The 23,376-nt window shown below is 42.2% G+C and overlaps 1 protein-coding gene across 4 annotated transcripts in view; it reads right to left on the bottom strand.

Annotated features, from left to right (window-relative positions):
- Positions 1-2,572: 2,572 nt before the first annotated feature.
- LOC106579422 (inhibitor of nuclear factor kappa-B kinase subunit alpha) overlaps positions 2,573-23,376 on the bottom strand; it is a 28,947-nt gene continuing 8,143 nt past the window's right edge. Inside the window, exons 4-21 of one of the 4 annotated variants that reach the window (XM_082965927.1) lie at positions 23,036-23,105; positions 22,812-22,900; positions 22,624-22,713; positions 22,408-22,532; positions 22,183-22,290; positions 17,998-18,133; positions 17,596-17,796; positions 6,855-6,957; positions 5,132-5,255; positions 4,808-4,959; positions 4,605-4,666; positions 4,362-4,471; positions 4,222-4,271; positions 4,003-4,111; positions 3,729-3,876; positions 3,072-3,163; positions 2,851-2,950; positions 2,574-2,767 (exon numbers count right to left, since the gene is read on the bottom strand). In XM_082965927.1, coding sequence (XP_082822053.1) covers positions 2,690-2,767; positions 2,851-2,950; positions 3,072-3,163; positions 3,729-3,876; positions 4,003-4,111; positions 4,222-4,271; positions 4,362-4,471; positions 4,605-4,666; positions 4,808-4,959; positions 5,132-5,255; positions 6,855-6,957; positions 17,596-17,796; positions 17,998-18,133; positions 22,183-22,290; positions 22,408-22,532; positions 22,624-22,713; positions 22,812-22,900; positions 23,036-23,105 — 1,947 coding nt within the window. In that variant the 3' untranslated portion in view covers positions 2,574-2,689. Of the gene's footprint in view, positions 2,768-2,850; positions 2,951-3,071; positions 3,164-3,728; positions 3,877-4,002; positions 4,112-4,221; positions 4,272-4,361; positions 4,472-4,604; positions 4,667-4,807; positions 4,960-5,131; positions 5,256-6,854; positions 6,958-17,585; positions 17,797-17,997; positions 18,134-22,182; positions 22,291-22,407; positions 22,533-22,623; positions 22,714-22,811; positions 22,901-23,035; positions 23,106-23,376 lie in introns of those variants that run through there. The other 3 variants (XM_082965928.1, XM_045702616.2, XM_082965929.1) reach the window with 3 other exon arrangements.

Below are 23,376 nucleotides of genomic sequence, written 5' to 3'. Positions count from 1 at the left end.
GAAGGCCTATCCACCACCATGGACTCTTCAGGAGCACCATTCAAACCCTGATGCCTTTAAACAGCTGCTGCATATGAAATGCTTTGGACAGCCCTGACTTTGGCCACCTCATTCTCTTTCACCCTTGTCGGGCAATCGAAAGATGTAGCTTCATGGTTCCCACTGCAATTGCAACATGTCACATTTTCCCCACTTTTACAACACATATGATCTTTTCCACAATTTGGACATCTCGGCTTCTCCCTTCTGCAAACACTTGAAACATGACAAAAAACTTTACAATGACCACACTGCATTGTCTTGGGATAAATGTGCTGACTCTGTAGTATATACAGTTGAAGTCGAAAGATTACATTCACTTAGGTTGGAGTCATTAAAATTTGTTTTACACTCCACAAATTTCTTGTTAACAAATTATAGTTTTGGCAAATCGGTTAGCACATCTACTTTGTGCATGACACAAGTCATTTTTCCAACAATTGTTTACAGACAGATTATTTCACGTATAATTCACTGTATCCACAATTACAGTGGGTCAGAAGTTTACATACACTAAGTTGACTGTGCCTTTAAACAGGAAAATTCCAGAAAATGATGTAATGGCTTTAGAAGCTTCTGATAGGCTAAATTACATAATTTGAGTCAATTGGAGGTGTACCTGTGGATGTATTTCAATGCTTACCTTCAAACTCAGTACCTCTTTGCTTGACATCATGGGAAAATCTAAAGAAATCAGCCAAGACCTAAGAAGAAAAATTGTAGACCTCCACAAGTCTGGTTCATCCTTGGGAGCAATTTTCAAACGCCTGAAGGTACCACATTCATCTGTACAAACAATAGTATGCAAGTATAAACACCATGGGACCACGCAGCCGTCATACCGCTCAGGAAGGAGACGCGTTCTGTCTCCTAGAGATGAACGTACTTTGGTGCGAAAAGTGCAAATCAATCCCAGAACAACAGCAAAGGACCTTGTGAAGATGCTGGAGGAAACAGGTAGAAAGTATCTATATCCACAGTAAAACGAGTCCTATATCGACATAACCTGAAAGGCCGCTCAGCAAGGAAGAAGCCACTGCTCCAAAACCGGCATAAAAAAGCCAGACTACAGTTTGCAACTACACATGGGGACAAAGATCGTACTTTTTGGAGAAATGTCCTCTGGTCTGATGAAACAAAAATAGAACTGTTTGGATATAATGACCATCATTATGTTTGGAGGAAAAAGGGGGAGGCTTGCAAGCCGAAAAACACTAATCCCAACCGTGAAGCACGGGGGTGGCAGCATCATGTTGTGGGGGTGCTTTGCTGCAGGAGGGGCTGGTTCACTTCACAAAATAGGTGGCATCATGAGGAAAGGAAAATTATGTTGAAGCAACATCTCAAGACATCAGTCAGGAAGTTAAAGCTTGGTCGCAAATGGGTCTTCCAAATGGACAATGACCCCAAGGACACTTCCAAAGTTGAGGCAAAATGGCTTAAGGACAACAAAGTCAAAGTATTGGAGTGGCCATCACAAAGCCCTGACCTCAGTCCTATAGAAAATGTGTGGGCAGAACTGAAAAAGTGTGTGCGAGCAAGGAGGCCTACAAACCTGACTCAGTTACACCAGCTGTCAGGAGGAATGGGCCAAAATTCACCCAACTTATTGTGGGAAGCTTGTGGAAGGCTACCCGAAATGTTTGACCCAAGTTAAACAATTTAAAGGCAATGCAACCAAATACTAATTTGAGTGTATGTGACCCACTCAGAATGTGATGAAAGAAATAAAAGCTGAAAGAAATAATTCTCTACTATTATTCTGACATTTCACATTCTCAAAATAAAGTGGTGATCCTAACTGACCTAAGACAGAGAATTTTTACTAGGATTAAATGTCAGGAATTGTGAAAAACTGAGTTTAAATGTATTTGGCTAAGGTGCATGTAAACCTCTGACTTCAACTGTATTTATATATTCTTATTCTATTCCTTAGTTAGACTTGCGTGTATTAAGCAGTTGTGGAGGAATTGATAGATATTACTTTATAGATATTGCTGCACTGTTGGAACTAGAAGCACAAGCATTTCGCTACACTCACAATAACGTCTGCTAACCATGTGTATTTGACCAATAAAACTTGAGTTGATACATGCAGCTTCTCTTCGGTCACAAAATATATAATTGTTCAGAATGTCACAAATCGATAGAATTAAATCTAGTTGACATCGGTAAAGTTCTGTCATCTCCACTTCTTTCGCGGAGAAGAGAGGGACCGGGGAGAAAATGCAATAATAAAAAAATAAAAACTACTTTCCCTTTTTTTGTGCAAAACGTCCAAATTACATCAGTTTGACCGTTTGTAAGGAAGTAGAAAGCTGTGAAAACGCCAGTTTTTCTGCCTATTCCCAAAAGCATTTGGCAATAGGCGGGTAGGGTATTTGGCACGCATACAGTTAGGCCCTAAAGCTTAGGCTTATGCACTAATGCCAGAAAGCCTCAAAATAATGAAAGAAAAACCTCAATGTAGCCTATAGAGATATAACTTGCACAAGAATGATACATTTATAGATTTTTAAAAATGTATTTTCTCTTTATTCAACCCGCCCGCCCCCCACCCTTCATCCACACAATATTTCATGACCCTATATCCGCCCACCCTGTGGATATAACCACAGGGACTGCGGATTATGAGTCAACCCACACATTACTAGTGCGTGTGTGTGTCTAGAGTCTCTAGGGTTGGGTCAACCACAGATCCATACTGAGTCCAACTCCAGTCCTGGTCCTGCATCGGAGATAGGCAAGGGGTCAGTCAGGATACACACAGAACCCCCCCCACACACACACACCCAAGTCTCGTGGACGCACCATGATATTGCATGTTTTGTCCTGTGAGGTCTCCTGCAGTAGAGAGGTCAGCTGACTCAGGTAACGCTGGTTCTCATCCAGTAGGTGGCGTACTGACTCACTGAGAACATGAATGGTGCAAAGGGGGTTATTTTGTCATTTGTTACTCTTTAGTAGAACTGTAAAGGGTGGTCTTAGAGATCATATTACATTACTACGTTAGTTACTTAGTATGGTCTTACCTGTGTGTGTGTCCTAGTGGGTTCATGGTGAGAGGAGGGGGACTAGAGGCGTTTGAGCTGGGGGTTAGAGAGTTGTGACTGCCATTCTGGGCCTACACACAAAATAAAATAGTAAAGACCCGGGTTGTAGTCGGATTACAAAAAAAAAAAACTAATCAGTTACATTATCAGCAAAAAAAACAAACTTGTAAACAGATTCCAGTTACTTTTGACAAGCGATTTGATTACTTCACCGATTACTTTTAAAAAGTTTGTGAAAAAAAAAGAAACATACATTATGACACTTTTGGTTCTCAATTACATTAAATTCAGCATTGAAAAAAAAGCGCTAGTTTAAGTTTGTTCCATTGAGCGAGTCTGACCACAAGTCAGAGACCACTATGATGACACACCAAATGCGTTTGATGGATCCTTATGTCTCGAGGGGAAAGTAATCCAAAAGTAACTGAAAGTAATCAGATTACGTTACAAAGTTTGGATAGTCCTAAAGATTACGATGTGACAGGTAACTAGTTACTAATGGATTACATTTAGAAAGTAACCTTCCCAACCATGTAAAGAAAACTGATGACAACAGTAATAACACTGTACTGCTGGTGTTTGTTGGGCTGTGTGCCTATAAACAGGAGTTGTGTGTTTGTGCACACATTTACTTACACAGGCAATCTTGAGCAGGTGCCAGAACTCTCTCTGTCTCTTCATCTGCATAGTCATGACCGCAGCCTCTGCTGCCTTGATGCTTTCCACTGCCCCCTCCAGCTTAGGAAACAATGCTACAATACGACACTTACACTCCAAGATCTTACTAGAGGGAAGGAGATGGAGGGAGAGAAAGAGAAAAGGGTGTTGGCTTACTAGAGGGAGGGAGAAAGAGAAAAGGGTAGGTGTACAGGTGTGTGCATGTGTACTTGAGGAGTGTGTGTGTGTGTACCTGAGGTGTGTGTACAGGTCTCTGAGGATTCGGTCCTGGTTCTGGACTGTCTGGACAATGGTCTTCACCATCTCTGAACTGTCACTGTAGCCATGAGGGGGGTCTGGACCTGCGCACACACACAAAACCAGTACAGCCAATGAGAATCCACATTCTCACACAGACACACCTCTACCAGCCTATACTAGATCAGTATTGTGCTGAAGTGGTTCTACTCACTCTTGCATTTGGCCTTCAGCTGCTTGTAAAGTTCAATGGCCTTCTCCTCCCTGAAACCACAAACATATTTATTTACAAAACGATACTTTGTCCATTTCATAGAAAGTTTTCAAAGCTGTAGAATTATGTGAGACACCTACAGTTGTTCCATAATGTCAGCTTGTCTCCTGGCAAACGGACTCCTCTGCAGCTCCACGATCTCAGAGTGGAGACACACTATCTCCTCATCCAGATAGCCCACCTCTGATACCTAACACACACATACCGATGCATGCACACAGACACTGAAGCTATGCCATCAAATGCGTCTCTCACAGTCCATACATGCTAGCAGAAGCTGTTGGTAGAGTAGACAGCTGTCATACAAAACTATAGTATAGTACCTGTGTAAAGGCAGCAGCTTTCTGTTCATTGTCCTGCCAGGCTTTCAGCAACTTCTCAGAGGCTACAGGTTTGGTCAGAGTTCAGAAAACAGTCAGTACAACACACACACACACACACACACACACACACACACACACACACACACACACACACACACACACACACACACACACACACACACACACACACACACACAGCTTACAGATGCCAGTGTCTCTCTGCTGGTCGTAGTGCTGTAGGTCTTGTTGTATGCTGGTGGTGAAGAAGGCCAGTTTGGCTCTGAGCTGCTGAGACTGGCTAAACAACACGATCTTATACCGCGTCAGGTTGGTGTTGTAGCGCAGCAGACTCAACCTACATGTGCCCACACACACACACACACACACACACACACACACACACACACACAAGGTTGAGAGTGAGGGCAGAAAGGCAAGCGTGTGTGTGTTTGTGCCATGCCTATGTGTGAGTGTGTACAAGTGTGTCTGTGCCGCATTTGTGTGTGTGTGTGTGTGTGTGCACCTACATGGCAGCTCTCTGTCCCTGGTACAGTCTGCTGTAGTCCCCTCTCAGACCACAGACATAGCTAACCGCCTCTCCCCACACCTTCCTTAGAGCAGCAAGAGGCAGCTGGGTCTTCGTCTCCCTCACTAACACATACACGCACAGCGAGGAACAGTCACATTTAGACACAGCAGCAATATGACATCATCATACATAGCAGGGCGACTTCCTGCTTACAGACATCAACTTCAATAGAATTGTAATATCATTCCCAGACATTTACTGTATCTGCACTTTGTCAATAGCCTGGGGATGAGGTTAACAGAATTACATTTTGTCCAGACTTGCTATTAGCTTTTCCCAATTTTTACCCTGCATCAAAGAATACTCACATTGGGAAGAGCATATAGTGATAGTCTTGGCAGATTTTTAAGCCTACAGTACCTATGGAGTTGTTAAATTGTGATGCCTACCTATGGGATTGTGTAGTTGTGAAGCCTACCTATGGGGTTGTGTAGTTGTGAAGCCTACCTAGGAGGTAGGGCTGGGTGGTATACCGTATTTTACAATATACAGGTATTGATGCACAGACCGGTTTGGGTTTTTACTTTATCTTCTATAATGGTATTTTAATGTTTGGTTTGTTAAATGTGATACGCCATGTGTAAGGTACATTTTTATAATATACGCTTTCTACACAGATCAAGCCCCGCCCCCTGTTACTCAAGGAGCGCATGTTGTTGTTGCTCGACCAGGACACACTTGCGTTCAGTCTGCATGGTCAATGCATATCATGCAACAATGTTGATGACAACCATGCTGTTTCCACTTTGTGTCTTACTAAAAATCCACTAGACCTCTATAATTACAATATCTGCAAACAGCTAGTTTGTCTTTTCAAAGCATGTTGTGCCTAAATCCTGTTAGCCGCTAATGCTAATAGCTAGTTAGCTGGCTAGCTAATAAATGTACCAAGTCGGAGCAAACATAGCTAGCTAATACAGCCTGATACCAGTTATGGTGTAGGCCTAAATCAGCATGTTGTTTGTGTAACAGTATCTTCTAAACCGAAGAGGATTAGGCGAAGCAGGAATAAGTTACCTACATGAAGTAGCTAAGAGAAAACATTTAATGTAGCCAAAGACTATAGGGTGCCGTAGGAAACATTGACCAACACTTTGGTTCCTACCGTGTCACAATAACTCCTCCCTGGCACTTTAATTCATTGTCATGTCATACAGAGTATTCAAAGTGCCTACTATTATATTCTAACTATAGAATTAAAATAATCATTATATTTCCATGACTTCAATAGCTCACCCAAGTGTTTTAATCTAAATCGAAAGTCAAAATCTCAACTGCAACATTTGGTAAAACCTATTTTTTATTTAAATCAGAGATTTTTTGGCCAATATCGTGTAGCCCTACATGGCAGTGTGGAGATGATCTCAAATGAGCAGGAAAACAAATATGAAAATGCAGAACATTTGTTTAATTGAACAATATAAAACAAATCCGAATGGAGGAAGACCCATTGAAATCACTTAGAATGTATATGTTGTCACCCTAGGGTCACGCAGTACTCAAAACTAAATTTTGAATTTGTATTATTCAAAAACATAAAATACCAAAACAAATGTGAAAAATACAGTGAAATTATATTTTGGCCATAATCGCCCAGCCCTACCTAGAGGGTTGTGTAGTTCTGATGCCTACCTATGGGATAGTGTAGTTGTGATGCCTACCTATGAAGTTGACGCTGTCAGGCAGGGGTCGGGCAGTGAAAGGTCCAGAGTATTTAGTCAGACTCTTATCAAACAGGTAGACTATGGCGCTGTCCCAGCCTCGCTGGAGAGAAATGAAAACATGTCAGTGTGTGTGTGTGTAAGCAAGTGTGTGTGTGATTTGACGTGGGTGTGTGTACACTACCGGTCAAACGTTTAAGGACACCTACTCATTCAAGGGTTTTTCTTTATTTTTTACTATTTTCTACATTGTAGAATAAGTGAAGACATCAAAACTACGAAATAACACATATGGAATCACATAGTAACCAAAAAGGTGTTAAACAAATCAAAATATATTTTATATTTGAGATTCTTCAAATAGCCACCCTTTGCCTTGACAGCTTCCCACACTCTTGCCATTCTCTCAACCAGCTTCAAAGTCACCTGGAATGCATTTCAATTAACAGGTGTGCCTTCTTAAAAGTTCATTTGTGGAATTTATTTCATTATTTATGCATTTGAGCCAGTCAGTTGTGTTGTTACAAGGTGGAGGGGAGGGTAAACCGAAAATACCGTAACCCGATTTGGTAAAAGAACAAGTCCATGTTATGGTAAAAACAGCTCAAATAAGCAAAGAGAAACAACAGTTCATCATTACTTTAACCTGTTGGGGCTAGGGGGCAGTATTTGCACGGCCGGATAAAAAAAGTACCCGATTTAAACTGGTTACTACTCTTGCCCAGAAACGAGAATATGCATATAATTAGTGGATAGATAACACTCTAAAGTTTCTAAAACTGTTTGAATGGTGTCTGTGAGTATAACAGAACTCATATGGCAGGCCAAAACCTGAGAAGATTCCACACAGGAAGTGCCCTGTCTGACAATTTGTTCTCCTTCTGTGGCATCTCTATCGAAAATACAGTATCTCTGCTGTAACGTGACATTTTCTAAGGCTTCCATTGGCTCTCAGAAGGTGCCAGAAAGTGGAATGACGTCTCTCCTGTCTCTGGGCGAAAAACAGCAGGAGATTTTGTGAGTGGTCAGGTTGAGAACAGTGACACTGGAGATGCGCATTCAAGAGAATTCTCAATTTTTTTCTTTCAGCCTTTGAATGAATACAACGTCGCCCGGTTGGAATATTATCGCTATTTTAGAAGTCCTGGGAGTGCATTCTGACGAAGAACAGCAAAGGTAATCCAATTTTTCTTATAGGAAATCTGAGTTTGGTGAGGGCCAAACTTGGTGGGTGTCAAATTAGCTAGCTGTGATGGCCGGGCTATATACTCAGAATATTGCAAAATGTGCTTTCGCCGAAAAGCTATTTTAAAATCTGACACCGCGATTGCATAAAGGAGTTCTGTATCTATAATTCTTTAAATAATTGTTATGTATTTTGTGAACGTTAATCGTGAGTAATTTAGTAAATTCACCGGAAGTTTGCGGTGGGTATGCTAGTTCTGAATATCACATGCTAATGTAAAAAGCCGTTTTTTGATATAAACATGAACTTGATTGAAGAGAACATGCATGTATTGTATGACATAATGTCCTAGGAGTGTCATCTGATGAAGATCATCAAAGGTTAGTGCTGCATTTAGCTGTGGTTTTGGTGGACATATATGCTTGCTTTGAAAATGGCTGTGTGATTATTTTTGGCAGGGTACTCTCCTGACATAATCTAATGTTTTGCTTTCGCTGTAAAGCCTTTTTGAAATCGGACAATGTGGTTAGATTAACGAGAGTCTTGTCTTTAAAATGGTGTAAAATAGTCATATGTTTGAGAAATTGAAGTTATAGCATTTGAGGTATTTGTATTTCGCGCCACGCGATTCCACTGGCTGTGGACGCAAACGTCCCACCTTGCCCAGGGAGGTTAAGCCATGAAGGTCAGTCAATATGGAACATTTGAAGAACTTTGAAAGTGCAGTCGCAAAGTCCATCAAGCACTATGATGAAACTGGCTCTCATGAGGACCGCCACAGGAATGGAAGACCCAGAGTTACCTCTGCTGCAGAGGATACGTTCATTAGAGTTACCAGCCTCAGAAATTGCAGCCAAAATAAATGCTTCAGAGTTCAAGTAACAGACACATCAACATCAACTGTTCAGAGGAGACTGTGTGAATCAGGCCTTCATGGTCGAATTGCTACAAAGAAACCACTACTAACGGACACCACTAATCAGACGAGACTTGCTTGGGCCAAGAAACACAAGTAATGGACATCAGACCGGTGGAAATCTGTCCTTTGGTCTGGAGTACAAATTGGAGATTTTTGGTTCCAACCGCCGTGTCTTTGTGAGACGCGGTGTGGGTAAACGGATGATCTCTGCATGTCTATTTCCCACCGTAAATCATGGAGGAGGAGATGTTATGGGGTGGGGGAGCTTAGCTGGTGACACTGTCAGTGATTTATTTAGAATTTAAAGCACACTTAACCAGCATGGCTACCACAGCATTCTGCAGCGATACGCCATCCTATCTGGTTGGGCTTAGTGGGACTATCATTTGTTTTTCAACAGGACAACGACCCAAAACACACCTCCAGGCTGGGTAAGGGCTATTTTACCAAGTAGGAGAGTGATGGAGTGCTGCTTCAGATGACCTGGCCTCCACAATCCCCCGACCACAACCAAATTGAGACCGATAGAATATATGTGTGTTATGGTTGGGTGATGTCAACTTTTTTCCTGATTATATACCGATAAAAACAGTGATATACGGTGCTATCGCCCCTCATTTTAATAAAAAAATGTATCCGCTGAAATGTCAGTTGGGCTATAGCACGAAATCAAATGATGAAAGAATGTTGTTGAAAGCCTGGGCAGAGGCAATGGCAAATCTTTTCTAATATTCCTTTCTGGCGGAGGAGCAGAAGAGGTCTGACATCAATAAGGGATCCTAGCATTCACCTGGTCAGTCTGTCACGGAAAGAGCACATGTTTTGTACACTCAGTGTATATGGCTAATTAAGCAGCCCATATATAACGCAGCACTTGTAGATTAGCACAGAAAGCAGCGCCACAGATGAAAGGAGAAACTAGTGATCAAACCTGAGTTAGGTTTGACTCCTGCCGAACCAAATGGCATCCCTAGCCGCGTCCTCAGAGCATGCGCAGACCAGCTGGCTGGAGTGTTTACGGACATATTCACTCTCTCCCTACCCCAGTCTGCTGGCCCCACATGCTTCAAGATGGCCACCATTGTTCCTGTACCCAAAAGCAAAAGGTAACTGAACTAAACGACTATTGTCCTGTAGCACTCACTTCTGTCATCATGAAGTGCTTTGAGAGACTAGTCAAGGATCATATCACCTCTACCTTACCTTACACCTTAAACCCACTTCAATATGCTTACCACCCTAATAGATCCACAGATGATGCAATCGCCATCGCACTGCCCTCTCTCATCTGGAGAAGAGGAATACCTATGTAAGAATGCTGTTCATTGACAATAGCATTCAACACCATAGTACCCTCCCAGATCATCATTAAGCTTGAGGTCCTGGGTCTGAACCCCACCCTGTGCAACTGGGTCCTGGACTTCCTGACGGGCCTCCCCCAGGTGGTGAAGGTAGGAAACATCTCCACTCCGCTGATCCTCAACACTGGGGGCGCCACAATGGTCCGTTCTCAGCCCGCTCCTGTACTCCCTGTTCACCCATGACTGTGTGGCCATGCACGCCTCCAACTCAATCATGAAGTTTGCAGATAACACAACAGTAGTAGCCTTGATTACTAACAACGATGAGACAGCATACAGGGAGGAGGTGAGGGCTCGGAGTGTGATGTCAGGAAAATAACCTCTCACTCAACGTCAACAAAACAAAGAAGATGATTGTGGACTTCAGGAAACAGCAGAGGGAGCACACCCCGATCCACATCGACAGGACACCAGTGGAGAAGGTGGAAAGTTAAGTTCCTCGGCATACACATCACCGACAAACTGAAATTAAGAAATTTGTCTGGTCACCTAAAACCCTCAAACTTTTATAGATGCACAATTGAGAGCATCCTGTCGGGCTGTATCACCGCCGGGTACGGTAACTGCACGGCCCACAACCGCAGGACTCTCCAGAGGGTGGTGTGGTCTGCACAACGCATCACAGGGGCAAACTACCTGCCCTCCAGGACACCTACAGCACCCGATGTCACAGGAAGACCAAAAAGATCATCAAGGACAACAACCACCCGAGCCACTGCCTTGAAATTGTACACTTCAATAAATGGAACACTAGTCACTTTAAATAATGTCACTTTAACAATGTTTACATATCTTGGATTACTCATCTCATACAGTGGCAAGAAAAAGTATGTATACCCTTTGGAAATTTCTGCATATTTCTGCATAAATTGGTCATAAAATTTGATCTGATCTTCGAAAGGCTGGTCATGGCTCACATCAACGACATCCTCACAGAAACTCTAGACCCACTCCAACAGATACACAGATGACGCAATGTCAATCACACTCCACACAGGCCTTTCCCACCTGGACAAAAAGGAACACCTACATGAGAATGCTACTGATTGAACGTTGAGCTGTAGTCAACACCATAGTGCCCACAAAGCTCACCACTTAGCTAAGGATCCTGTGACAAAACACCTTCTGCAACTGATTCCTGGACTTCCTGACGGGCCGCCCCCAGGTGGTAAGGGTAGGCAACAACACATCTGCCACGCTGATCCTCAACTCGGGGGCCCCTCCTGTACTGCCTGTTCACCCATGCCTGCGTGGCCAAACATGACTCCAACACATTAAGTGTGCTGACGACAACAGTGGTAGGCCTGATCACCGACAACGATGAGACAGCCTATAGGGAGGTCAGAGACCTGGCAGTGTGGTGCCAGGACAACAACCTCTCACTCAATGTGAGCAAGACAAAGGAGCTGATCCTGGACTACTGGAAAAGGAGGGCCAAACATGCCCCCATTCACATCGACGGGGATGTAGTGGAGCGAGTCGAGAGTTAAGTTCCTTGGTGTCCACATCACCAACAAACTATCATGATCCAAACACACCAAGACAGTCCTGAAGGGGGCACGACAACACCTAGTCCCCCCCAGAAGACTGAAAAGATTTTCCATGGGTCTCCAGATCCTCAAAAAGTTCTCCAGCTGCACCATCGAGAGCATCCTGACCAGTTGCATCACCGCCTGGTATGGCAACTGCTCATCATGGCAACTGCTCATCATCCGACCATAAGGCTCTACAGAGGGTAGTGCGTACGGCCCAGTACATTACTGGGGCTAAGCTTCCGGCCATCCAGGACCTACAGTACCAGTCAACAGTTGGTTACATGATTCCATATTTCATAGTTTTGATGTCTTTACTATTATTCTACAATGTAGAAAATAGTAAAAATAAAGAAAAATGCTTTAATGAGTAGGTGTGTCTAAACTTTTGACTGGTCCTGTATATATACACTAGGCGGTGTCAGAGGAAGACCCAAAAAATTGTCAAAGACTCCAGTCACCCAAGTCATAGACTGTTCTCTCTGCTACCGCACGGCAAACGGTACCGGAGCACTAAGTCTAGGTCCAAAAGGTTCCTTAACAGCTTCTACCCCTAAGCTATAAGACTGCAGAACAATTAATCAAATAGCCCCTCGGACTATTTACATTGACACCCCCCCCTTGTTTTTACACTGCTGATACTCACTGTTTATTCTATGCATAGTCACTTTACCCTTACTTTCATGCATGTACAAATGAACTCAATTAACCTGTACTGCCACACATTGACTCGGTACCGGTACTCACTGTATAAATCCTCATTATTGTTATTTTATTATGATACTTTTTAAACATTTTTACTTTATTTTATTTACAAAATTTGATCTTAACTCTATTTCTTGAACTGCATTGTTGGTTAAGGGCTCGTAAGTAAGCATTTCATTCTATTCTACACCTGTTCTATTTGGCACGTGACAAATACAATTTGATAACATATTTATTGAAATAGGCTATAGCAAATATGCATAGGCAAATTATTCGGAATGCCACTTGTGTGCTGCCCTGCAAGAGTCCGTTTTTTACTGAGCTGCGCCAATCAAGTTTAAATAGGCTAAACCATCATCTGTCACGTCACAATGTAGTCACCATGATGACTGTCAGTCAGATGATGCTATCGTCATATTTTCCAACCCTAGTGTGTGTGTCAGACCTGGGTTCAAATACGTGCATTTGATTATTTGTTATTAGGAGCCTGTCAACTTGAAACGTTTTAGGGTCATTAACAATGTTCCCTCTTAGCTGCGGGTGCGCAGCTCCCCTGCCACGCAGAAATATCTGCTCCCGCAGAGAAACTTGAGATTGAACTTCCCTCAACTTTCTAGAGTTTTCCCCTTTAGTTAACACTATCAACATTTCACTCTACTGTGGGAATTGTGCTCAAATAAACACAATATTAGCCACTTTCAATGTAACATACCGAAACAAAACGAACTATGGAAGACTTAGTATACAAAACTGTGCAAGAGATTTTCTTGTAGGCAGAGCGAACTGGAGTATGATTGTATTGTATTGACATGCCCGTACTCTACACAGACCGGTGGGTCATAACCAGTCAGAGCTGCAGTAGGCCTATATGCAAATAGACCATTGTCATATATGGATCTGTGCCATTCACTTTGAACTGGACTGTGTTTATAGCATGAGCATCACAAGTAGATGCTCTTGTTTTGAGATCAAAGCAAGAGCTGCATGTAGCCACCTGTGCACATTTGTTCATATTCTTTGCTAGTTAGTGAGTTATAGTTATAGCTAATTTCTAGTCAACAATGGTGAGGGGGGGGGGGGTGCATTTCTAGCCATTTTGAATCGCAAGTCAGGTAAAGACCTTTTTTTTTTTTTAAGTGGCAGTGTTGTATTTTGAGACGGTCCTTGAATAAGCCAAGTAGCCAATAGGCAGAGGGTAGCATATTGTGTCTGATTCTCTGTAATAATGGTATGGGAATAATAATACACTTTATTTTGAAGTGGTTTCTTACATCAAACATTTACCTTATCTAAAGGACAAGTGGATAAACAGGTTAATGTCAAGCCCTGCATATTTTTTTTCAAAAGTCTCATGGAACGTAGGCCTACATTGAACACCACACATTTGCTGCTACCGTAGGTTGAATGATAGAACAGCTATTTCCATGTTAAAATTTAAATGGGAGGCCTTTTTCTCCATTGTTTTTAATAGTAGGCCACTCTGGTAGGCCTACATTATGATCAAATAGCCGCAGTGCATTTCTTGGCCACTGTTAAAACTAACTTAAAGCAGGTACAGCCTCAATGCTCAAATTAAACACGTGCCAGAAGTTGCACAGAATTTTTACAACATTCAAGTTTGTGCTCAGCGGACCTGAAATTTGCTGAGTGCTAATTATAACAACTTCCCAGAGGACGTCCTCCAACCTATCAGAGCTCTTGCCGCATGAATTGACACGTTATCCACCAAATCAAAGGATCAGTGAAATAATCTAGTACTGAAGCATAAGCTACAGTTAAACTCAGCAAAAAAAGAAACGTCCTCTCAATGTCAACTGTGTTTATTTTCAGCAAACTTAACATGTGTAAATATTTGTATGAACATAAGATTCATCAACTGAGACATGAACTGAACAAGTTCCACAGACATGTGACTAACAGAAATGGAATAATGTGTCCCTGAACTGTCCCTGAACAAAGGGGGTGGGGTCAAAATCAAAAGTAACAGTCAGTATCTGGTGTGGCCACCAGCTGCATTAAGTACTGCAGTGCATCTCCTCCTCAATGACTGCACCAGATTTGCCAGTTCTTCCTGTGAGATGTTACCCCACTCTTCCACCAAGACAAGTTCCCAGACATTTCTGGGGGGAATGGCCCAAGCCCTCACCCTCCGATCCAACAGGTCCCAGACATGCTCAATTGGATTGAGATCTGGGCTCTTTGCTGGCCATGGCAGAAGACTGACATTCCGGTCTTGCAGGAAATCATGCACAGAACGAGCAGTGTGGCTGGTGGCATTGTCATGCTGGAGGGTCATGTCAAAATGAGCCTGCAGGAAGGGTACCACATCAGGGAGGAGGATGTCTTCCCTGTAACACACAGCGTTGAGATTTCCTGCAATGACAACAAGCTCAGTCCGATGATGCTGTGACACACCGCCCCAGACCATGACTGACACACCGCCCCAGACCATGACGGACCCTCCACCTCCAAATCGATCCCGCTCCAGAGTACAGCCCTCGGTGTAACGCTCATTCCTTCAACGATAAACGCGAATCCGACCATCACCCGTGGTGAGATAAAACCGTGACTCGTCAGTAAAGAGCCCTTTTTGCCAGTCCTGTCTGGTCCAGTGACGGTGGGTTTGTGCCCATAGGCGACGTTGTTGCCGGTGATGTCTGGTGAGGACCTGCCTTACAACAGGCCTACGAGCCCTCAGTCCAACTTCTCTCAGCCTATTGCGGACAGTCTGAACACTGATGGAGGGATTGTGCGCTCCTGGTGTAACGCAGGCAGTTGTTGCCATCCTGTACCTGTTCCGCAGGTGTGACATTCATATGTACCGATCCTGTGCAGGTTTTGTTATACGTGGTTTGCCACTGCGAGGACGACCAGCTGTCCGTCCTGTCTCCCTGTAGCGCTGTCTTAGGCGTCTCACAGTACGGACATTGCAATTTATTGCCCTGGCCACATCTGCAGTCCTCATGCCTCCTTGCAGAATGCCTAAGGCACATTCAAGCAGATGAGCAGGGACCCTGGGCATCTTTCTTTTGGTGTTTTTCAGAGTCAGTAGAAAGGCCTCTTTAGTGTCCTAAGTTTTCATAACTGTGACCTTGATTGCTGTTAGTACTGTCTTAACAACTGTTCCACAGGTGCATGTTCATTAATTATTTATGGTTCATTGAACAAGCATGGTAAACAGTGTTTAAACCCTTTCAAATGAAGATCTGTGTAGTTATTTGGATTTTTACAAATTATCTTTGAAAGACAGGGTCCTGAAAAAGGGACGTTTCTTTTTTGCTGAGTTTAGTTTGCATTGCAGTACATAAAATGTGGTGAGTATTTGACTCAGAGAGAAAGAGAAAGTTGAACAGTTTTGAACAAATCAATTTCTTTAATAATGAAGCGAGAGCTAGCTATATTTCTTATTTTTTTCACTTAACTAGCAAATGCAGCTAGCTAGTTTAGCCTACTCAAACAAAGAGGGATGATGTGTTAGCTAGCTGGCTATCCAACAATGAAACACTTCCAAGTCAAGATAAGCTAAACTGCTTGCTGACTGTGCACTGTACTGCATGATTGTAGCGAGTTTACTAACGCCTTACTTCTAGTAGCGTTTTTGACTATGACGTTAGCTAATATGGTGACAACGATGTAGGCTGTGTGTAGCGGTTAGCAGTTACGGTATGACGGTTTGGCTTGGAAAGGTTTTTTTGCCTGGTCACAGATAGCTGATGTGTTGTGCACTGATATGTTGTGCACTGAAGTATACACGCAAAGGGAAAAGGTGAGCGGAAGAAAGCGTGTAGATGCAAGAAGGAATTATTCAACGAGCAAAATGAACATGCTGTTTGAATGTGGCTGCTATGAAAGTGAACAGTGTTTGTGTGTGATCAGGGGTGTATTCATTCCACCAATTCTGTTGAAAGAAAATTCTTAAAACGGAAGCAAATGGAACAAAACAGGGATAAACATAACTATATTTGTCCAATAGAAAGTCTTGTTTGTAACTGTTGGACTAATGACTACACCCTAGATCAGCTAGATGCAGGCGAGAGGATGCAAGGCGGTATTGAATGTGTCACTGTCACCTTGATTACTCAAATTTCTTTCGACCTGTGCACCTGCGTTGTAAACTTTCATTCATAGGCTTAGTTGTAGAAACATCATGATGGGTATAGGGACAATTGAAGTATCATGTTGTGGCCTAAACCTATCGATGTTACATTGAGCTGGGTGAATAGAATAAAAATGACAGTCATCCAGTATGCTGTAATAGAAATAATGCCATGCTCACAAAAAAAGAAAAAAATTGTCTTCCATCATCTTAAACGTCACCGACAGCCACTGCAATACACTAACGCAAAAATAATATCTTAACATAAAACATTAGTCAAATTGACCCCCGAATTGATATAGAAACTCAATACATGAAGTCATGACTAAGAATGATTACCTGTTGCATTGAAAGATTACCTGCTGCAGCCAATCTACAGCACTAGACTAAACTTCACTTGTGTCATCCTTCTGGTATTGAGAGATAAACATGGTAAAGTTTTCACTGATTATCATGTAGCAATGATCTTTATGTGCAGAGTGCTTGCTTTGTTATCTATCTGATCTTGTGTCCTTTCTGTCATCCAAACTCCATTCATTGCTGCTTGCGGCTATATTTTTAAATACTTTCCTATAAATAGCGTACTTTTTGAAATGTTCTAATTCTTATATACAAAACATTATTTAAAATACCAAACAGACCTGTTTCAAATGCATGAGAGTATTTAAATATTTGTATATACACTGTGCATTTGAGTATTTCCAAATAGATTCCGATACTTAACTACTTGCGTCCAAATGTTAGATTATATATATTTTTTTTTAACTTACTATGACTGAAATGTATGGTGGTCCCACCAAGCTATCTTAAGATGAATGCACTCATTTTAAAATCGCTCTGAATAGGAGTCTGTTAAATGACAAAAATGTTCATGTAAAATGTAATCGAAATACCCTAAATAGTATTTGAACCCGTCTGGTGTGTGGACGCACGAGCTTGTACCGGTCCATCAGGGAGGCAATGTGCTGGTGGTCTGCGGGGGTCCAGGGAGACTCCAGTCTCCAACAGCAGCTCCTGGCTGAGCGGAGGGATGTGTGTGTGGGTGTGTGTCTCCACACGCTGCTGCAGGGAGTGTAACCCCTCCTCACTGCCAAGGACGAAGGAGTGGAGCTGGGCTGACGTCATGTCCAACACATGCATCACCTAGAATGCACACATATGCATAATTATATGTATTTGTTTAACAAGACCATTAGTCACATAAATTTAAAAGGAAATAACCTCCAGAGGCTCATGTTACTATCCAATTAATAAGATTGAACAGTCCCTTGCATTCAGGCTGAATTTGCTAGCTCCGCAACCACTTGCTAAGTTGTTTTCAAGCATTGTAGTGTGTGTGTGTACCTTCATGTTGAGTATGTTCTGTAGGGTAGTGTAGCAACAGGGTGTGTGTGTGTCACGGTCTGTCACTCCTCCTCTTGTCACAGGGTCCCACAGCAACAGCATCTGTAGCAGAGATTCCACTGGCTCTAACAGGGACCTACACACAGACAAACACGAAAAAGTAAAATTTACCTCACATAAAAAAGGTTGAGCAAAAACAAAACAAAACTTTAAATAGACGGGATCACAAGTTCCGAAAACTGCTGCTAATATAATGCAATAATATACAGTACATTCCATTTAGCAGATGCTTTTATCCAAAGCGACTTAGTCATGCACATACAGTACCAGTCAAAAATTGACACACCTACTCATTCAAGGGTTTTTCTTTATTTTCACTATTTTCTACATTGTAGAATAATAGTGAAGACATCAAAACTATGAAATAACACAAAGGGAATCATGTAGTAACCTAAATAAATGTGAGATTCTTCAAAGTAGCCACCCTTTGCCTTGATGACAGCTTTGCACACTCTTGGCATTGTCATGACTATCCTGTGAGGATCCAAATAGGTCAGATCGGGGGGGGGGGGGGACATGTGGGGATTAACAACTCATGTCCTGTTGTAAATCAAGTTGAGAAGATTCAGGTCACCCTCTCCAAATTCACCAAAGGAAAGTGACTTTGTTTCAAGAGACTTTACCCGCCGAAACTCTAACATGTTCAAAAGCAAATACTGCTCTGTCATAATCCACTCACAGACACACACACCTCTCCATCAGGCTTGAGGCTTGCTATCAACATGAGATGGAACCCCCACCCTCTTAAAAAAAAAGAAAAGGGAAAGGGTCGTAGGGGAGATAAAGAACAGAAAACGTCAAAATAGAGTTGTGGTTGATATGTACTATTCCATTTTTTTATTATTTTTTTTAAATCAGAAAGATTGTGCTTTCGTGATCTGTATTAAGTTTTAAAGAGAGTTTAAAAAACGGCAAAGCTGACAAATTGCTTTGAGCAGCGCTCTCCTTAGACAGACTGGGGAGAGCAGAGTGCGACCACCCTACTAAAGCCAAGGTTAGCGGAGTAAAAGTTTGAGTAAAACGCCACTCTTTCAGCGCTTGCCACAGTCTTCCCGGTTACCAATTCAGTCATGGTGATCTGCCGCTGCTGTGGGACCTGTTCTGACATTCTCATATGCTTTGCTGATTCGAAGAGACTGTTGATTGTCAACTTTCTCTAGTTTCCAAAAACATTTGGAAATTGTTTTGCATGGTCGTTAGCTGTTATTTTTGTTAGCAAATGAGATTGATTTCTGTTCATTGTACTGCCTGTCAGCCATCAACAAATCACCCATCATCTTAGCACGTGAATACGCTGACAGGCCAGGGAGAAAATGTTGTTGACGTGTTTTTGGATTGGGCCATTTTCCACGGTAACAGTGCAGTAATTGGTCAAAATTACAAACCTGGTTTAATTGGACCCTTTTATGTGCTAAAAGTGCAGGGATTGGTCAAAATTGCAAACTCTCGCATAATATGCGCAGATATGTTGATTTTGCATTGAATTATGCAATCGCAGAATTGCGGAATCCTGGCGGGACTGATAAGAGATAATTGTTTTACATAAACTTTGCAGTGACAAGTCACGCCCGAGTGAGGTCAGAGTGAGGTCAGCCTGACGGAAATACCATTTCGAAATACCATTTCGAACAAAATGATGGGTTAAGAATTAACATACCAGACCACAAAAGCGTGAAGCTGCAGCTACACGTTTAAAGTTGTTTGAACTTTGAATCTCAACACGAGGTAGAGAATATAAACTCAACTCCTGGACAATCACTGGTACGGCTGATTGCTTAGGGCAGCTAAAGTATCTTCGAAACCATCCTACTATTCTGCTCAAACCATCGTATTACGCTACTCTCATCACCCCACTGGGAACCATCGACCTGGCTGGCTAGCCTATCTTCAAAGAAGCATCTTGAGGAGCGAATGGAAAGAAAATAAACTAAGTAGTTCTGTTCAGAACTACAAGACAAGTCACCAGATACCGGACAACTACAAAGAAGGACAACAATATTAGACTTTGTCGGAACCATTTTGGACAATCAGAGCCTTACAAGCGTGCCGCGAAAATGCCCAACTCCCTTCACAAGGCGGCTCTGTCCACCGAGAGAGATCCGGCGAACCAAGACATTTCACATAAATACATGAATGATTACTTACTCAAGGAGGGTGGCGGTTCGTGAGCAAAGCATATGATTACTGTAAGTGAGAGTAGTTTCTAAAACGTACCAATGTTAAGTGTCTCTGTCTCTCTCTCCCAATCTCTTTTGTAACAAGCAGCCATATTGTTGTCAGTCTGCTAGAGACCTGTTTTTAACGTATTAAGTGTGTATGTTTATCCTGTGTTACCATTTAAATCAGCTAGTAAATAAATAATTAAACCAGTTTGTGTAGTACTGAATCAAAGGCAAGGCTCAGGTTTTTGCAGATGCAAGGAGATTACGACTGTTCAGATTGATATGAGGTTATGATTAATAAGTTGACTGTTTATAGATGTGATAGACAAAGACCTTTTTAGAGTTTAATTTGGGAGATCGTAACTCTTTAAACAATCGCTCTCGTGGTGCCCCAGATCCTAATGAGTTAATTGTTACATGATTAATTTAACATTGGGTAACAATTAAACATAGCTGGTTGATTAGATCAATAACATTCCTTAGATTCATGTTAAAGTCAAGTCACAACAGTATTCTCTCAACCAGCTTCATGAGGTAGTCACCTGGAATGCATTTCAATTAACAGGTGTGCCTTGTTAAAACTTAATTTGTGGAATTTGTTTCCTTAATGCATTTAAGAGAATCAGTTGTGTTGTGACAAGGTAAGGGTGCTATACAGAAGATAGCCCTATTTGGTAAAAGACCAAGTCCATATTATGACAACAACTACTCAAATAAGCAAAGAGAAATGACAGTCCATTACTTTAAGACATGAAGGGCAGTCAACACGGAAAATGTAAAGAACTTTGAAAGTTTCCGCAAGTGCAGTCGCAAAAACCATCAAGCGCTAAGATGAAACTAGCCCTCATGAGGACCGCCACAGGAAAGGAAGACCCAAGAGTTACCTCTACTGCAGAGGATATGTTAATAAGAGATAACAGCACCTCTGATTGCAGCCCAAATACATGCTTCAGAGTTCAAGTAACAGACATCAACATTAACTGTTCAGAGGAGACTGCATGAATCAGGCCTTCATGGTCAAATTGCTGCTTATGAAACCGCTACTAAATAACACCAATAAGAATAAGAGACTTGCTTGGGCCAAGAAACACGAGCAATGGACATTAAACCGGTAGAAATCTGTCCTTTGGTCTGATGAGTCCAAATTTGAGATTTTTGGTTCCAACCGGTGTCTTTGTGAGACGTAGGTGAACGGATGATCTCCGCATGTGTGGTTTCCACCGTGAAGCATGGAGGAGGTGGTGAAATGGTGCTTTGCTGGTGACACTGTCAGTGATTTATTTAGAATTCAAGGCACACTTAACCAGCATGGCTACAACAGCATTTTGCAGCGATACACCATCCCATCTGGTTTGTGCTTAGTGGGACTTTAATTTGTTTTTCAACAGGACAACGACCCAAAACACACCTCCACACTATGTAAGGGCTATTTGAGCAAGGAGGAGAGTGATGGAGTGCTGTATCAGATGACCTGGCCTCCACAATCACCTGACCTCAACCCAATTGAGATAGTTTGGGATGAGTTGGACCGCAGAGTGAAGGAATAGCAGCCAACAAGTGCTCAGAATATGTGGGAACTCCAAGACTGTTGTAAAAGTATTCCAGGTGAAGCTGACTGAGAATGCCAAGAGTGTGCAAAGCTGTCAATCAAGGCAAAGGGTGGCTACTTTGAAGAACCTCAAATATATTTTGATTTGTTTAACACTTTTTTGGGTTACTATATGATTTAATGTGTTATTTCATAGTTTTGATGACTTCACTATTATTCTACAATGTAGAAAATAGTAAAAATAAAGAAAAACCCTGGAATGAGTAGGTATGTCCACACTTTTGACTGGTACTGTACATTTTATGCATGGTGGCCCAAAGAATCAAACCCACAATCATGGCGTTGCAAGCGCCATGCTCTACCATCTGAGCCATACAGGACCACTATGAGTGATGTGTGTGTGTGCATGTGTACCTGCTCAGATTGTTGGGGTAGGGTAGGTGTGTAGAGAATCTCACGTCTCCATTCATATCCTCTACAGCCATGATGTCCTTGGGACCTTTGTTGCGCACTTTACTGGTCCTACACACACACACACACACACACACACACACACACACACACACACTTACTGGTTCTACAAGAACATACAATTATTTGCCTTCTATTTTTGTGACAGACAGACACTCACTCACTCACCACTGAACCGGCTGCATGTTGTGAAGGAAGGGGCGGAAGCCACAGGTACACTCAAAGATCATGGTCCCAAAACTCCAGTAGTCCACTGACACAGTATAGGGCTTATTCTCAAACAGCTCTGGAGCCTAAAACGCGCACACACGTAACACACAATTCCCATTGGAAATAGATTCAAAAGCATATATTGTCAGTGTATAAAAAATGTTTTGGTCTCACCAGGTACTGCAGAGTTCCGACGAAGGATGTACAGAGACTGCCCTGGTCCAAGTCTTTAGCGTAACCCAGATCTATGATCTTATGGACAAACTAGAGAGATAAATGGAAAGAGGGAAAGATAGGAGAGATGGACAGCACCAATACTTATTTGAGTTTCCAAATACCTGTTTGTGTGTGTGTGCACTCACCTTCCCACTGGCCTCCTGCAGTACGATGTTCTCAGGCTTCAGGTCCCTGTGGATGATCTTATTCTCATGGAGGTACTGGATACCAGACCCTGTGTGTACAATAATGATACATTACCTCAAATGAAAATGCTAAGCATTTTTCTTTGGTGTACACTACTGAATACACTCCTGGAAAGCAACCTCTAGAATGAACGAGTGTATTTCACTATAAAGGGCTAGCTTACCAACATGGCTGAGTAGAGACAGGACTTGACTCTCCTTCAGTCCACAGCAGTTCTCTGGCTTGTTCAGCAGCTACAGGGATCAGGAAAAACAGTCACATACAATTCATTGCTTTTAGAAAGTATTCCCACTACTTGATTTTTTCCACATTTTCTTGTGCAACAAAATGGGATTCAAGTGGATTTAAATGTCATTTTTGGTAAAAGATCTACACAAAATACTCTAATGTCAAAGTGGAAGAAAAATGTAAATAAAATAAAATTATGGAAAATAAAACACTAATATCTTGAGTAGATAAGTATTAAACCCCCTGAGCCAATACATGCTAGAATCACGTTTGGCA

This window comes from Salmo salar, chromosome 19 (genome assembly GCF_965601325.2).
Source record: "Salmo salar chromosome 19, fSalSal1, whole genome shotgun sequence".
Classification (NCBI taxonomy): domain Eukaryota; kingdom Metazoa; phylum Chordata; class Actinopteri; order Salmoniformes; family Salmonidae; genus Salmo; species Salmo salar.
This window is presented reverse-complemented; position numbering and strand designations above follow the sequence as displayed.